The sequence below is a fragment of the Delphinapterus leucas genome, chromosome 4 (genome assembly GCF_059928025.1).
Source record: "Delphinapterus leucas isolate spDelLeu-1000000601 "Yukka" chromosome 4, BTC_Dleu_Yukka2, whole genome shotgun sequence".
NCBI lineage: Eukaryota > Metazoa > Chordata > Mammalia > Artiodactyla > Monodontidae > Delphinapterus > Delphinapterus leucas.
The window spans coordinates 13,051,861-13,069,209 of NC_143132.1; the positions used below are offsets into that span (position 1 = coordinate 13,051,861).

Sequence of the window (17,349 nt, forward strand, 5' to 3'; positions counted from 1 at the left end):
TTAGAGGAAAACATAGGCAGGACACTCTATGACATAAATCACAGCAAGATCCTTTTTGACCCACCTCCTAGAGAAATGGAAATAAAAACAAAAATAAACAAATGGGACCTAATGAAACTTCAAACCTTTTGCACAGCAAAGGAAACCATAAACAAGACCAAAAGACAACCCTCAGAATGGGAGAAAATATTTGCAAATGAAGCAACTGACAAAGAATTAATCTCCAAAATTTACAAGCAGCTCATGCAGCTCAATACCAAAAAAACAAACAACCCAATCCAAAAATGGGCAGAAGACCTAAATAGACATTTCTGCAAAGAAGATATACAGATTGCCAACAAACACATGAAAGAATGCACAACATCATTAGTCATTAGAGAAATGCAAATCAAACCTACAATGAGATATCATCCCACACCGGTCATAATGGCCATCACCAAAAAATCTAGAAACAGTAAATTCTGGAGAAGGTGTGGAGAAAAGGGAACAGTCTTGCACTGTTGGTGGGAATATAAATTGATACAGCCACTATGGAGAACAGTATGGAGGTTCCTTAAAAAACTACAAATAGAACTACCATATGACCCAGCAATCCCACTGCTGGGCATATACCCTGAGAAAACCATAATTCAAAAAGAGTCATGTACCAAAATGTTCATTGCAGCTCTATTTACAATAGCCAGGACATGGAAGCAACCTAAGTGTCCATCGACGATGAATGGATAAAGAAGACGTGGCACATATATACAATGGAATATTTCTCAGCCATAAAAAGAAATGAAATTGAGTTATTTGTAGTGAGGTGGATGGACCTAGAGTCTGTCATACAGAGTGAAGTAAGTCAGAAAGAGAAAAATAAATACCGTATGCTAACACATATATATGGGATCTAAAATAAAAAGAAAAAAGGTTATGAAGAACCTAGGGGCAGGATAGGAATAAAGATGCAGACGTAGAGAATGGACTTGAGGACACCGGGAGGGGGAAGGGTAAGTTGGGACGAAGTGAGAGAGTGGCAAGGACATATATACACTACCAAACGTAAAATAGATAGCTAGTGGGATGCAGCCACATAGCACAGGGAGATCAGCTCGGTGCTTTGTGACCACCTAGAGGGGTGTTATAGGGAGGGTGGGAGGGAGGGAGGCGCAAGAGGAAAGAGATATGGGAACATATGTATATGTATAACTGATTCACTTTGTTATAAAGCAGAAACTAACACACCACTGTAAAGCAATTATACTCCAATAAAGATGTTAAAGAAAATAATGAAAAAAGTATATGTAAGTGGCTATGCAAGAACAAAATACATGGCAATTAACAAATATTAGCCCAGGATTTATTTTGATGAATTAAAAACCGCAAATATTCTAGAATGTGCCAGTGACTAGACTAGCTGAAAAAATTCTAAAACACGAAGTACTTGGTCCAAAATACTTTAAAAATTTATTTAAAAAATATTTATAGCTGATCATAGGAAAAACACGGATTTATACTAGATGATTTACATATATATTTTTAAAAAATATGCCCTGTTGAAATCTGTAGCACATTATTCCAAGTCTGATTATTGGAAAGAAACCATGTGTTACTCTATGTGCTCTCAGGTGCTTTAATTTAATGGCTTCTACGACAAAAAGCTCATTTTTGATCTAGGAAGAAGCATCTCAGGGTACTGAATTGGGTGGGAGTACCATAGCCATAAAGCTTCCCTCCAGAGGGAAATTCAAGTTTCATTATGTCAAATTGGGCTTGAAATTACAGCCACTGCTCAAAAATGTTAGTTTTTAATAGAATAAAATGTCATCCCGGGGCTTCCCTGGTGGCGCAGTGGTTGAGAGTCCACCTGCCGATGCAGGGGACACGGGTTCGTGCCCCGGTCCAGGAAGATCCCACGTGCCGCGGAGCGGCTGGGCCCGTGAGCCATGGCCGCTGAGCCTGTGTGTCCGGAGCCTGTGCTCCGTAACGGGAGAGGCCACAACAGTGAGAGGCCCGCGTACCGCAAAAAAAAAAAAAAAGTCATCCCGTGAAACTGACACTTTACAAACCTGAAGAAGTGTTTTCAAAACAAGTTTTTTTAATTAGTATTATAAATGTAAATGTTCAACTGAGAACTGAGTCATCAACTAGTTTCTCTAATTAAAATTTTACCCTGGAATAAAGAATACACTTAAAAACCTCGACTTCTACATCAAAGCAGTAATTCCACCGAAAGACCAGATTACGTAAGTGATAACACTTATCTCTATCCATTTGGTTTCACTAAAGTAGGGCTCAGGTAACATGCTAGAATATTCTGTTCCCAGACTTTACAGTCACTTGCCTTGCAGCTTCATTTTCACTTGGGCACTTCCTTCTGTTTGGCTCCAGCGTCCCTTCTTAGCCCAAATGGGGACAGAGCAAAGGCTTAGAAAAGCTAGTCTAGCTCCAACCGTCTGCGTAAATAAACTAGGCAAAGGTACTGGGTGTTCTGCACTGTTTTTAATAAATAATCTGTTCATTCTTGAAGGAGGGTGGTCTAACAAGGAGACTCTCAGGGACTGTTCAGTGAGCTACATAAGACGTGCATTTGCAGCTTACCTTTATTCAAAATCCTCTCTCCCCTCATAGAGATTTTTCTCCCTCCAGCGCAAAAGAAAGGTATTAAAACTAAGACTGAACGCTAATCAGAGCTGCTCAAGGTAACTCCTAGTACCCATCGCTTCCTTCATTAAGAAAACCTGCTAGCGGGTCTTCCCTGGCGGCACAGCGGTTGGGAATCTGCCTACAAATGCAGGGGACACAGGTTCGAGCCCTTGTCTGGGAAGATCCCATGTGCCGCGGAGCAACTAGGCACATGAGCCACAACTACTGAGCCTGCGCGTCTGGAGCCTGTGCTCCGCAACGAGAGGCCGCGACAGTGAGAGGCCCGCGCACCGCGATGAAGAGTGGCCCCCGGTTGCCGCAACTAGAGAAAGCCCTCGCACAGCAACGAAGACCCAACACAGCAATAATTAATTAATTAATTAATTAAAGAGTGAAGTACCTTGTCATTAAAAAAAAAAGAAAATCTGCTACCAAAAAATTATGTGTGGGGACTTCCTTGGTGGTCCAGTGGTTAAGACTTCACCTTCCAATGCAGGGGGTGTGGGCTCGATCCTTGGTTGGGGAGCTAAGATCCCACATGCCTCATGGCCAAGAAAACAAAATATAAAACAGAAGCAATATTGTAACAAATTCAATAAAGACTTTCAAAATGGTTCACATCAAAAAAATCTTTGAAAAAAAAGTTATGTGTGTTTATATTTAGCTCGGTATTATGATTTTTATTTAATAATACACACACACACACACACACACACCAGGCTCAATCTCTTCATCTCATTGTGAACTTGTAAAAGATGGAAGACCAGGACCTCTGCCCACACTGGAGACTTGGAGTGCACGGTGAACCTAGCATATTGGAGCCCAGGGGTGGGAAAAGCCCCCCTCACCACCCAGGACCACGAGTGGAGGTCATCGTCCACAACAAGCATCTCAGTTACGCCCAGGGCTTTGGGCTTTGGGCTTTGGTACGTTCATCACTTATTCATGACCTGATTAACTGCTCTTTAATACTTTCATTTGAAAACCCTCAGTAGGATTCCAAATACTGATGAGATGTCTTCTTGGGTTCATCTGGTTTTGCCCTTATCTTAGGAGTCTCCCCAAATGCAGGACTTTAGAGACTCTTGGGCACCCCGGATGGCTGGTCAACCTAAGCTACAAAACTGGGACAACACTGCCTACTACAAAAGCCACTGTAAGGAATAAATTCTATTCTGCAGCAAAGCATCTAGGACATGGCGTAGCAGATGGTATGCGATCCATAAACGTTAATTATTACTATTGTTATCAGTATTACATCCTCGTGGTCAAAGCAAAGAGCAAGCACGCAATCCTCTCCTGTAGGTTTTTGGTGATTCAGAAGGTCACGAAAACCCTGCTCTGCTCCAGGTAGACAAGAGAATCACTGGGTTTCGGAACTTCATCCCATCATCCGAAACAGAGAGAGCAAGCCTCCTCGTGGGTGGCTGCTGAATTTTCCGCTTGCTTTGTCCATCAGCACCATGCCCAAAGAGCATCCCTAACTGCTGTTCACCCTTCCTGTGCCCTGTGCACAGAGCTCTAGCGAAGAGCAAGTCGTGACCAAGAGAGGAGATTCGTGGAACAAGAGTATCTGAACAGGGCTTCCCTGGTGGCGCAGTGGTTGGGGGTCCGCCTGCCGATGCAGGGGATGCGGGTTCGTGCCCCGGTCCGGGAGGATCCCACATGCCGCGGAGCGGCTGGGCCCATGAGCCATGGCCGCTGGGCCTGCGCGTCCGGAGCCTGTGCTCCGCAATGGAAGAGGCCACAGCAGTGAGAGGCCCGCGTACCGAAAAAAAGAGTATCTGAACAGAGTCAGAAGGATGGCCAGACCCCTTACCAAAAAGCCATGGGGCAGGATGTAAGACAACAGAAACTCAATAGGAGATTAAAATGACAGAGATACAACATCTCTAGTTATTAGAGAAATGCACATCAACACTACAGAGGCACCACCTCACACCGGTCAGAATGGCCATAATGAAAAAGTCCACAAATAACACTTGCTGGAGAGGGTGTGGAGAAAAGGGAACCCACCCACACTGCTGGTGGGAATGTAAATTGATACAGCCACTATGGAGAACAGTATGGAGGTTCCTCAGAAAACTGAAAATAGAGCTACCATATGATCCAGCAATCCCACTCCTGGGCATATATCCAGACAAAACTATAATTCAAAAAGATACATGCACCCCTATGTTCATAGCAGCACTATTCACAATAGCCAAGACAGGGAAACAATCTAAATGTCCATTGACAGATGAATGGATAAAGAAGATGTGGTACACGGAACTCCCTGGCAGTCCAGTGGTTAGGACTTGGCTTTTTCACTGCTGTGGCCCCGGGCTCAATCCCTGGTCAGGGAACTAAGATCCTGCAGGCCGCGAAGCACAGCCGAAAAAAAAAAAGAAGATGTGGTACATATATATAATGGAATACTACTCGGCCATAAAAAAGAATGAAATAATGCCCTTTGCAGCAACATGGATACAACTAGAGATTATCATACTAAGTGAAGTAAGTCAGAAAGAGAAAGACAAACGCCATATGATATCGCTTATATGTAGAATCTAAAGTATGACACAAATGAATCTATCTATGAAACAGAAACAGAATCATGGACATAGAGAACAGACTGATGGTTGCCAAGGGGGAGGAGGTTGGGGGAGTTTGGGGTGAGCAGATGTAAGCTTTTATATATAGGATGGATAAACAGCAAGGTTCTACTGTGCAGCACAGAGAACTATATTCAATATCCTAGGATAAACCATAGTGGAAAAGAATATAAAAAAAGAATATATATATATATATATATATAGACAGACACACACACATATATAAAACTGAATCACTTTGCTATACAGCAGAAACTAACACAACATTGTAAGTCAACTATAATTCAAAAAAAAAAAAACCATGACAGAGATAACGCAAGGAGAGGGATGAGAATGAATCAAATGGCTCAGAGAACAGGCAAGAGAAGCAAGCAGGGTTGCTAAATGTTTTGGCAGCAATTTGGCTAAGAGACTGATAAACTTATAAAGAAATTTTTAGTTAAAGAGACAGAATCCAAAGCTCCATATATCTCCATGGGAAACATCCAAAGAAATGTATGTTTGCAAATAGCAACGTCGCCCATCTGCTGCAGTGTTGGTACGTTTTCTCAGGAAAGAGCTGAGGGTCCATTAACAGTCCCATGACACTGCAGAATATCTTTCTGTCTCTGGCTGGTCCCTCTGATACCTAGGTGACTTCCTTAACAAGTCCCTGCAGAAGGCACAGCTGTCCTGGGTCTGGGATTTTTCCCAAAGAGCACCAGCTGAACAAGCTGTCCAATCTCCTCACTGCTCACACAGGCGCACCCAGGAGCTGCAAGGAAGTGAGAGAGACAGGGCTGTCAAACCGTTCCCGGCCAAGGAATTCCCTGGTGGTCCAGTGGTTAGGACTCCATGCTTTCACTGATGGAGCCCAGATTCGATTCCTGGTCGGGGAACTAAGATCCCGTAAGCTCCGTGGCGCAACCAAAAAAACAAAACAAAACCATTCCGGCCAACCGTCCTCATGGCCTGGGGAGATCAAAGCATTCTTTGATCCATTCAAAAAATATTGACTGAGCACCATCTCTGTACCAGATACTATTCTAGCCACGAAGCATAAAGCAGTGATCCTTTCCTCATGGGGCTTATGGTCTAATGGGGAGAAAAATAATAAACATATGAACACAGAAATACATACCATGGGTCAGGTGATGGTATGAATTGAATGGAGCCCCCCCCAATTCATCTGTTTAAGTCCTTTCTTAGTCTGTTCAGGCTGCTATAACAAATACCATAGGCCAAATAGCTTATAAATAACAGACATTTATTTCTCACAGTTCTGGAGGCTGGGAAGTCCAAGACCAAGGCAGACGTGGCGTCTGGTGAGATCTCTCTTCCTGGTTCCTAGACAGCATCTTCTTGCTATAGCCTCACATGGAAGAACAGGCCAAAGAGCTTTCCAGGGTCTCTTTTTTAAGACCAGGAAACCCATTCATAAGGGCTCTGTCCACATGGCCTAATCACCTCCAAAAGGCCCTACCTCCTAATACCGTCACATTGGGGATTAGGTTTTAATCTATGAATTTTGAGGGGACACGAACATTCAGACTAACCCTCAGTACCTCAGAATTTCACCTTATTTGGCAATAATGATCTTGACAGAGGTCATCAAGTGAGGTCATTAGGATGGACCCTAGTACGACTGATGTGCTCATAAAAAGGGGAAATGTGGACACAGAGACAGACACACACAGAGGAAAACAATGTGAAAATACACAGAGAGAAGAAAGCTATCCCCAAACCAAGGAGAGGGGCCTAGAGCAGATCCTGCCCTCGCAGCCCTCAGGAGGAACCAACCCTGCCAACACCTTGATTTTGGGCTCTGGCCTCCAAAACTGTGTGGCAATAAGTCCCTGCTGTTTAAGCCACCCAGCGTATGGTACTTTGTTACAGCAGCTCTATCAAACTAATACAGGTGGTGAGAAGCACTTTGAGGAAAGACAAAGCAGGGTGAGGGGGCAGAGAGTGACAGGGGACAGGAGCAATAGAGAGGGTCATCAGAGCGAGGCCATGCTGCCCTCCAGGACTCCAAACAGGCCCAGTTCACTCCACCAGTACCACCCGTCGGAATGCTTCGAGCGTGGACAAAATAGCCCCAAAGGGTCCCAGGAATATTTTTACACACGTGCTTACACTTGACTCGGTGCATTTTATGTCCAAGTTAAGAGGCAGCCATTGCTCCTTAAAAGGTTTTCATTTCCCTTGATGCTCCCTCTTTCTCTTTCTTCTCAACCACCCACCATCAACTGTATCTATCACCTTTCCCATGAAGAAATAATGGGACATGATTCAAACATCCTAGCAAGAGTCAACATCTTCCAAAAATCTGTCCACACTCTATCATGCCCTTTCCCTGTGACCCAGGCATGGTGGGGGACAGGAAAGCAGAAATTAGGCATGCCAAGCCAAGGTCAGAGTCATAGAATCACCTGCCTAGCCCGAGTGTAACCTGCAACTTCAGCCCAGTTAGCACAGGTGCTAACACGCCAAGGTGATCCAAATCCTGATCCCAACATACAAACCTCCATTCAGACAGCATTGCTGACACAGGTGGGCAACGAAGCAGTGGCTCTTAACATTTTGGGGGTAAATAATTCCTTGTAGAATCTGATGAAGTCATGGATCCTTGCCCCAGAAATATAATTATACACATACAATTTGTAGGGGTCCATGGAACCGCAAAGCTCCTTATGGCCCCTCACTAGTTAGTAGAATCCAGGGAAATAACCTCTGCAATGGTGAGGATGACCAAGAAACAAAGACAAAGAATAAGCAGGGAGCAAGCAAGGTGGAGGAGGCTTCAAAATATATCACTGGAAGAGGACTGATTGCCTTAAAATATAAAAAGTGCCTATAAATCAATAAGAAGAAGACCAAAAACCCAAGGGAAGATGGAGAATGGACATGAACAATTAACAGAAATGAAATCCAAATTGTTTTTGGACATATGAAATATGTTCAATTCACTTACAAATATGATAAACTACACATAAAAAAGATACCATGTTTAATCTACTAGATAGGCAAAGATCAGAAAGTTTGAGAGTACCTTACATTGATAAAGATGTGGAAAGAAACTCACATACCAGGTTTATGGAAGTATAAACTAGGACAACCTCTTTGGCAGGCAATTTGGCAATATTCGTCAACAGTTAAAAGTGATACCCTTGGGAATCCCCCCGTAGTCCAGTGGTTAGGGCTCAGAGCTTTCACTGCAGGAGCCCAGGTTCGATCCCTGGTTGGGGAACTAAGATCCCACAAGCTGCACAGTGTGGCCAAAAAAACAAAACAAAAAAAAAGAGTCATACCCTTTCGCCTAAGACTAGGGATTTATCCCTCAGATATACCTGAAACATTTACAAGATGACACAAAGGCACAGATATTTACTGCTGCACTATTGGGGAATAAGAAAAAATTGTATACAACCTAAATGTCCATTCTTTAATTGTGCTTAATTCCTTAAGTAATGTCCATTGGCATACTTATCAAGGAATGACTAAGTAAACATGGTACCTCCATACGATGAATACTATGCAGTAATTAAAAAGAATAAGGCAATTCTGTAGTAATTTGGGGGAAGGATGTTCAAGATATATTGTTAAGTGAAAAAAGCAAGATACTGAACAGCATGTATAGTGTAAAAATATATTTCCCTATATCTATACCTTTACAAATGCATGCATATGGAGTATCAAATGTATGTACACTTGTATGCAGATACAGTATGTTTGGAAGGATACACAGGAAACTAGAAGTGGGGTTGCCTCTGGGGAGAGGAACCCATCACTGAGGCACACAGGTAAAGGCAGAATTACCTTTCACTGCATCCCCTCTTGAAACCTTTCCATTTAAGACCACGTGTCTGTATTTCCTATTGCAGACTTTAGCCAAATGAATCTTAAAACACACACACACGTGATTAAAAACCAGAAAGAATCCAGTAATTAGAAACCGCATAGCTGTAGGGAAGAGCCGGTTCGCTGGAGGTAGACATGGTAAGAGGGTGTTAAGAGATGGCTCCCACCCGAGCAATCCTTCCTGTCACCCGAATGTCCCGAATCATGACTCTGTTTGGCAACAATCCAATTTCCCACAGCTCAGGAGTGATGGGGGAGGGACGATCTCTCCCACTGTCTCTGATTAGACACGCTGGTCGACAAGTTAGCCCGACTCTGTGGACATAAAGTCCTCAAGAGAAAACACATAGAACACATGAAAGTACCCCAAAGGTACACACAAACCCAACAGTGAGCCCTGAGCATCCTACGTGAAAAGAAACGTGAGGCCAGAGTATTCCCAGGATGCTCCCTGTTAGGAAGTAGACTGTGGCTGTTCCCTCATTTCAGGTGGAAAAGCATCATAACTAGGTGGGCAAGGTAGGGCGGGAAGCTGCCCACTTTGTTTACGGATCCGGCCTGGACTCAGATCAAGACCCTGGACTCTGGCCTGTCTCTCCCAGTAAGCAGTGGACACCTGGCCGCGCTGCACCACTTCCCTTTCTGGACTAAGAACTTCCTCCCCAGCTGCTGACCTCTGCTGCGAGCTCACCCCGGGAACTACCCTCAGCAAGTGTCCAAAGCCACGCCCCTTCCCAGGGCAGCCCTCACCCAATGACGGGTCCAGGGTCCAAAGTTACAAAGGCTCAGTCCCCTCGCCCCAACCTGGACACCTCAGTAGATATAAAGATGCAGAGCCCCAGCTTGGACCTCTCAGCTCCAGAGTGCAGCATGGCATGGGCGGGGGGCTTCAGCTGGGACTGCATCGGGGCCCAACTTCTGCCTCTGCCCAGTGCTGCCTTGCCCCTCTCCTCGCCTCTCCTCCCCTCACAGGTGCTGGTCCCGAGTATACACCGTAAGACCACATTCCCCTCCTTCCTTATAAGGAGAGGGAGATTTGGAGACAGAGACACACAGGGGAAAGAAGGGCATATGAAGGCAGAGGCAGAGATTGGGGTGTCGCATCCACAAGCCAAGGGATGCCGGGGATGGTCAGCAAACACCAGAAGCTGCAAAAGGCGTGGAAAGATCCTCCCCTAGAGCTTTCAGAGGTTCTGCCAACACCTTGATTTTGGACCTGTGGCTTCCAGAAGTCTAAGAGAATACATTTCTGTTGTTTTAAGCCACCCAGTTCGTGGTCATTTGTTAGGGCAGCCCTAGCAATAGAGAAGAGAAGGTCAGAGGAAAAATCTACTCAGGGCATACCTCCACGTAGTCAACAAAGGTAAGGACACCAGCGAGTTGGTTCTCACCTGCCCAGGGCTGCTTCTAGCAACTAATGAGAAAATGCATGGAAGACCCTGAACATGCCGCAAGGCGCTATACCGCTGAGCTGGCGTTCAGGAGACAGGAGAGGCAACAGCTCTGTCTACCTTTGTAGAAGTATCTACCTCCTCGGGTACCATTCAGGTCCCGTGGTTCACCCCTTTCCTGCTGGTCGTCCTACCAGCCAGCACCATTTCATCAGAGAGCATGAAATTCAATTCAGGTCAGCACTTGAAAGTGGCCAGGGCCCAGGCTGAGCAGAGGAAGAGGTTTCACCAGTTTGCTAAAAGTAAGGCTTGGGGATTATCTACGGGTTTCAATTAACCAAGAGAGCAGGTCGCTGGGTTACCATGAATAATCGAGATGGGGCGTACATCCCGAGGTAAACGATACTTGGCGTCCAAACCACCTTCCCACAGGACACCCAGTCTGCTCCTCTCTCTGGACAGACACGGCTGCCACTCCCCACACCTCCTGGAAAAGTTAACCCCTGGGATGGTTGATTGCCACGCGGCACTGGAACAGCCACCAGCGTGCGGACTGCTGTCGTTGAGCCCAGCCTGTGCCGGTGACTCCACACCCGCAGAGAAAATGTCAGGCTGTGTCCTCTTCGTGGGCACTATTCAGCACTGCTGTGCTGACTCAAAGCGCCCTTTGAAGCCCATGGGACCTGCGTATCAATGAACACTGAGAAGTGAGCCCAAAGTGCCAATTTCCATCATTCACAAGGACTTCAAAAAGATGAGGCAGGGCAGGAAGTTCAAAAAGACTGTGCCTGTGAACTGCAGCATGCAATCTCGGAAATTATAGGCGCTGCCTTATCACAAGCAACACACTGAGCAGGTGCTTTTCCCCAATGCCTTTCGCTTGCCAAGAAATCCCTGCTGGGGACTAATAGGAATTTCCAGTTCCCTAGGCATTTCTTGAGCCTCAGAGCTATTACCCTTAAATTTCTAGCACTTAAAAAAAAAAAAAATACAGGATTTAGCACCTGTTTGTTTCCGAAATACTTGCTAAAAACAGATCTGCCAAAAGGCCACCTCTAAAATTAGTCATATTTCCTGATCCAAAAAACACAGTAAATTGTATTTTTAGTAACTCCTTCACTCCAGGTATCTGGTGCTGTCATGCTTGAAGCATAATTATTGGCAACTTACTAAGCAGGCAACCCTTATTTTTAGCCCCCAAATAGCTCCAATGAAAGTGATAAACAGGCTTTTTTTTTTTTTAACCAAGGGTTAGAACAAGGTAAACATCTCGACCAATCATTTTCTGTACCTAACTTTGTCTCTCAGAGAGACTTAATCACACAAAAAAGTAATTGTGGCCTCAACTATTTTTCCCTTTTTGCAGCTTTGCCTACCTGTGGAACCTGCTCTATACTTGAGATACCCCTATGCTCTTCTCTCTAAGCCTCTGCAACTATATTCTTTCATCTTTAAAATGAATAACCTATCAAGTACCAGAGACTAGGCCTTTCATAGGTATTGGGGACCAATACAGAGGCCGCAAGCACACCTCTTCCTGCATATTTCAAAGTTATCACTTAATACTCCTGCACAGCAACTTTGCTCTTTGTCTCAAAGCCACTGAGAATCCTTTTTTTCAAAGTCTGATTTTGTGATCATTTTTCCTTGTCTAATCATCAACTTAGTCAAAGACAGACTGGGAACGTGCGGGTTAAGAGTTTCACATGATCGAGTGAATGATTTATTTTCAAAGCCGCGTGAACGGAGGATGGCAGCAACTCAAAGCTACAGGAGGACAAAATTAGGTCTTGCCCAAAGCCATCCTTTCTTTTCCAGTGGTAAAAGGGCACTAGATTCAAATGACTTTCAAACAACTTCGGAGAGAGGCTGGCCAAAAAAAAAAAAAAAAATACTGTCCTGCAGGCAGTGGTGGGAAAAGGAGCCTCTTGATAAGATAGGATTGAAGCCTGAATGAAAGTCAGGAAAAAGCGGCTCCGTTTGTCAGACGGACTCAGACGGTAATTCTCAGCGAGCCATGTAGGATGGCACCCAAAGCTTTTTGGAAACGTGCGCCAAGTCAAAACACAACACACACACACACACACACACACACACACACACATACACACCCTAAGCCAGCAATACCCTGGCTGTTGGCATAAATCACCCAACACAACGTGCACAGTTTGAGACTGCAACTGCAGGCGTGGGGGCACCTCCCCTTCTACCCTTTCTCCATCCCCCTTTGCAGATTTTTCATGAACTGATTCCTCAGGACAGGCTGCCCTGGATCCTTCCACTCAGGGGATGGCGTGGGGGGGATACATCTATTTCTTAGGACAGCCTTCATGACTTAATTCCCCTCCCGCGGTGGTCTGTGTCCTTTCCAAAAAAAAGGAATAGAGAAAAGTGAAGTGCTTTCTCCAGAAAGTATGCACCTCTGCAAAGGGGGAATTATTGAAGGGAGAGGCCCTTCTGGAACACTCACATCACCCACTCTGGGGACACTTTGTCTCCTCCCTTCCTCTGGGTCCTGTCACCTCAAGGTCTCCCCTTGCTTGGCTCACAGGAGTAACCCCTCTCTGGGCGAAAACTCTCTTAATAGGTCACCTTGTAAAGAGACCTGGAGGCTGCAAATAGTGTGAGGTTGACTTCACCTTTGTTTTGGCCTTAGTAAGACATTATCCAGCACATGAGTGGGGCTGGGGACTCATGAACTCAGCAATACTTCCCAGGCAGAATCATGTATACACACACACACACACACACACACACACACACACAAACATTTTAATCTCTACGATCTGCCAAAAACCAAATCTTTTAGTTAAGCATTAAGGTGTTGGATCTGGGAGATAAAAAGCTATGAATGACACCCATTGTTTCTTTCAAGCTGGCCATTAAGTGAACTAAAACCCAGATTTCCACGACGCCTGCATTCCCTGAGCACTGATTCTCAGGGCTGAAGTAGGGCACATCGGAAAAATCTCTCAACCTCCTTCTCCACTCTAAGAACCACACTCCTTAACTAGATCCAATCAATTAGTCCAGCACAATAATTTTACGTCCAATTAATTGTTCCTCCCCTTGTGGAGAGGAAGTGAGATGCATCATTTAAGAAAGGCAAGATGAGATAAACGGGCGTTAGCACCTAAGGGTGAGGGGAAATCCTCACTGGACCCCATCCGGGCAGGAATTCCCCACATTTCAGTGAGCCTTCGGGCCCAGCACAGAGCTCCAGAACCCAAGCATCCGGCTAGGGACTGAGCTCTGAGTGCATCCTCGGGCAGTGCAGCCAAAACGAACAGCCTGATGTTAAGAAGCAAAAATGCAGCGGAGAGGAGCCGGACCCACAGCACGGACCGGAAAGGGGAAGGCAGCCCGAAGCAGCTGAGCCACAGGGCAGGGGAAGCGAGCGTGCCTCTAACGTTGCCCATTCTGCTGTCAGCATAACGCCCCGTCTCTTTTTGCTAAGTTTCAAGAGGAAACACACACAACTAGACTGAATCCTATACATTTCGAATCAAAATAAAGTTCTACCCCCGTGTGCCGGGCACGGAGAATTGAGCGCACTGTAGTTAGCAAGCTGGGGCCTCGGGCATCCCCGTGCCGTGACGGGATGTGTAAGTTCCCAGCCCACTGCGAACCCAGGAGTAAACGGTGCCGCGCTCCCTTTGGACTAGAATGAGGTTTGGAGTTTTTTGGTTTTGTTTTTGTTTTTCTTCTTCTTCTTCTTCTTTGAAGAGTTAATTCAGTGAGTTCATCCTGAACACTCCCATTTTGCATGGAAATTCAAGCAAGAGGCACTTTTAGAACTGCTCACTCTAACCCCACTTACCCAAAACAAAGGGCACTCCACCCAGAGCGGCTGTAGGAAAAGGACAAGTGACAAGGGTGATGGAGACCTGCACTCAAATGCAAGGGGCTCCAGGACACACTGGGGAACCGAGGAGGGAGATTACAGACAAGTGAGGCTTGGGACTGGAGGGCAGGGCAGCTCGCCCAGTAATCAGAGGTCACACAGCAGTGCATTCCCAGGAACTTCCAGGCCAGACAGAGGATCCCAGGGCAGAGGGTGGAAGGGCAGGTAGGAAGCCTGGAGCTTCCCACTCCCACCCACACTGCTGATGCCTCCCTGGTGAATGGGCCACAAAAAGGGGCTACTACCTCACCTGTGCTGAGCAAGCCCCAGCCCGGGGGGAGCCTTGAGTCTCAGATGATCATGAGCTTGGGGCAACCCCAGCCTGAAGTAGCTCCAAGCTTAGGGTAACTCCCAGGCTGGGGCAGCCTCCCGGCTGGAGCCTCACCTCAGAAGTAAGTCATCATATTATGGGTTTCTTCTCACAGATCTAAGTTACAACTTAGGTCTAGCTGAGGCTTGCCTGGCAAGGGTTCACACACTGCTGACGTCTCACAAGGCTGGAGGGGGTACCCTTGCAGGTGTCTGGGGTTCCTCCTTTGCTTTCCCCTCTTCTAGGAAGATAAGAAGGCGTCTCCCAACCTCTGAAATCTGGGGAGAGCGGTGTGTAGTTCTGTATCTGCCAGAGCAGGATCCTTACTGCAGCTCCCACCCCAGCGGCTGTAGTGAGGAGGGAAGGAGGGGGTGATATGGGGATGCAGGGGTGGGAAGGGTGGGTGGAGGGAGGGGCGGCGCGTGAAAACCCTCCTGTGAGCACGCAAAACTTCCCCTAGCTGCCGCAGCCCACAAGCGGGTACGTCCCTGGGCTCTCGTCCTTCCCCCACCTCCTACCCAGAGCCCAGGTTGCGGATCAGACTCTAAGTTCCCCCAAGGGCTGGCTAATCGGCTCTCCCACCCTCAGCGTAAGGGCCCACGCACTCCATTCCTGGCTCCAGCCTCTCCACTGATCTGCCGCCCCTACCGGCCCAGAGATCAGAGTCCCCCAGACCCCAGCCCACCCCACCCCCGCGCTGGTGTCCGCCAGGCGGCGCCCTTCGAGGAGCAAAAAAGGCTGCGGGCGGCTTCGCGGGGAAACCAGTCGCCCCCCGGGGAAAGTGACCCCATATCGCCCCTCGGGAAAGGCCGGTATCCTGGCTGCGAGGGTCTGCGCGCGCGTCTGGCTCGACCCCACTTTCAACCCGAGAGGAAAAGCTGACGGAGCGGGAGGCGCCCGTCCGGGGCTCCGCAGCCAGACTCGCAGCGCAGGGCTCTCCGCTGGGTCCCCGCCGCCCCTGCCTCCCCGATCCCCCAACCCGAAGGCCAGGGGCCGGCGCCCCGGGCGGCTCACCTTCTCTCCGGTCAGCACGTGCAGCCCCTCGCGCACCTTGGCGAAGGAGCCCTCGCCCAGCTTCCTGCTGCCTATGAGGTAGTTGCCCACGCGCTTGTGGTGCTGGAAGTCGCGGAGCCGCTCGCGGGGCACGCCGCTCACCCAGGCCGGCAGGAAACTTCCCTCGCAGGCCGCCGCCGGCCTGGCCGCGTCCTCGGCGCCGCCGCCGCCCCCGGGCGCCGCCGGCTCGCCCAGGAGCCCGTCCCCCGCCGCCGCCGGCATCACGCTTGCCCGCTGCCCGCGCCGCTCCGGCTCTGCTCCCACGGGCGCGGCTCCTCCTCCTAGTCCGGCCCACGCGACTCCCCCGGCTCCTCCCGCCGCCACCCCGGGCCCGGCCCCGCCGAGCGCCGCGCGCAGACAATAGCGGTCGCCCAGGCCACAGGGTACCGGGGACCCGCCCACAAGAAGTTCGTCTTCGGAGGGTCGCCCGGGCCCCTTTCGGGACCCCGAGACCCTGCCCGGGATCCCGTCCGGGCGGCTAGTGACAGTCGCCCCGCTCGGGTGCGCGGGGAACGAGCCGGCTGTGGAGGGGCGGGCGAGGGGGGGGGCGCGGTCCGGTGCCCGGTCCCGGAGCCGGGGTGCCTGGTCCCGGAGCCCGAGCGTCTCGGCAGCCTCCGCCCTAGCCGCCGCGGGCTGGCCCGCACGGGCTCGTGTCCGGCTCGCTGGCTCCTAGCTGCGCGCCGGGCGGCCGCTCCCGCCCGAGAGCAGCGCGCGGCGGGCTGCAGGCGCCCTCTGGAAGGCAGCAGAAGAAAGCCCCATTCAGTTTGAATTTGCAGAAATTTAATCCGGTCGCGGGCGGCGGGAACAGATGCGAGCTCCACTCTGCAGCCTGTACACTTTCAAATCCCTCGTAGCCCCTCCTTCCCCGCGCGCAACAGCCAAACTCGACCCTCGCCGGAGAGGGGAGGGCCCTGGGAGGGGAGCAGCGGAGTGGGCGGCGGAGCCACCTGAGCGCCGGACAGGGGGACCTCGCGCTGCCTCGGAGACGCGCGCTCCTGGGCCGCCCAAGTCGGGCCGCCTCCGGCTGCGCCTCTCGCCTAGATTCGGGGCTCGGGCTTTCTGCACCTTTCGGCGAAGAAACCCCCCACTACCAGCCGCACCCACCCCGGGCAGGAGGAAGGGAGGGAGGCTCTCTCGAACCCGGTGGACTGTGGGTTAGGTGCCCGGTGTGCAGCCCCGGGCGTGGCACATAGTAGGACCCTCTGGACCCTGGATGGGTGGATAGATGGATGGGTGGAAGGAAGGATGGAGAGGTGGCGGGGCGTCTGCCCGGGCTCACACCAGAGGGGAACGCTGTGTTGGAGGAGGAGCAGCCGCAACAATACTAGTAGCAGCAGCAACGTAGGAACCAGGGCATTTGCTGCCTCTGCTCGTACGTTTACACCTTCTCTGCTTTCCATTGAAATGATGCCGGTGATTGCAGGATGCGATGGACCAGCGCTCCCTGCTCCTGGAGGCTTTTGTTCTGTGCGCGCCCTGACTCTGCTCATCCCTCGTAAACAAGTGCAGCTGCCCTGACCACTCTGATCTTCTCCAGGATCCCCAGCGTCTTCTCAAACCAAAAATGAGGAATCTCGTGGCAGGGAGGGGGGAGGAAGGGGGGGGGAGGAAGGGGGAGGCATTTACAAAATG

The 17,349-nt window shown here is 49.0% G+C and overlaps 1 protein-coding gene across 1 annotated transcript in view; it reads right to left on the minus strand.

The window, feature by feature from the left end:
- Positions 1–15,992, minus strand: part of HUNK (hormonally up-regulated Neu-associated kinase) — a 113,569-nt gene extending 97,577 nt beyond the window's left edge. The window contains exon 1 of the mRNA XM_022567894.2: positions 15,679–15,992. Within this exon, the coding sequence (XP_022423602.2) occupies positions 15,679–15,939 (261 nt within the window). The 5' untranslated portion in view covers positions 15,940–15,992. The remainder of the gene's footprint in view (positions 1–15,678) is intronic.
- Between the last annotated feature and the right edge of the window lie 1,357 nt (positions 15,993–17,349).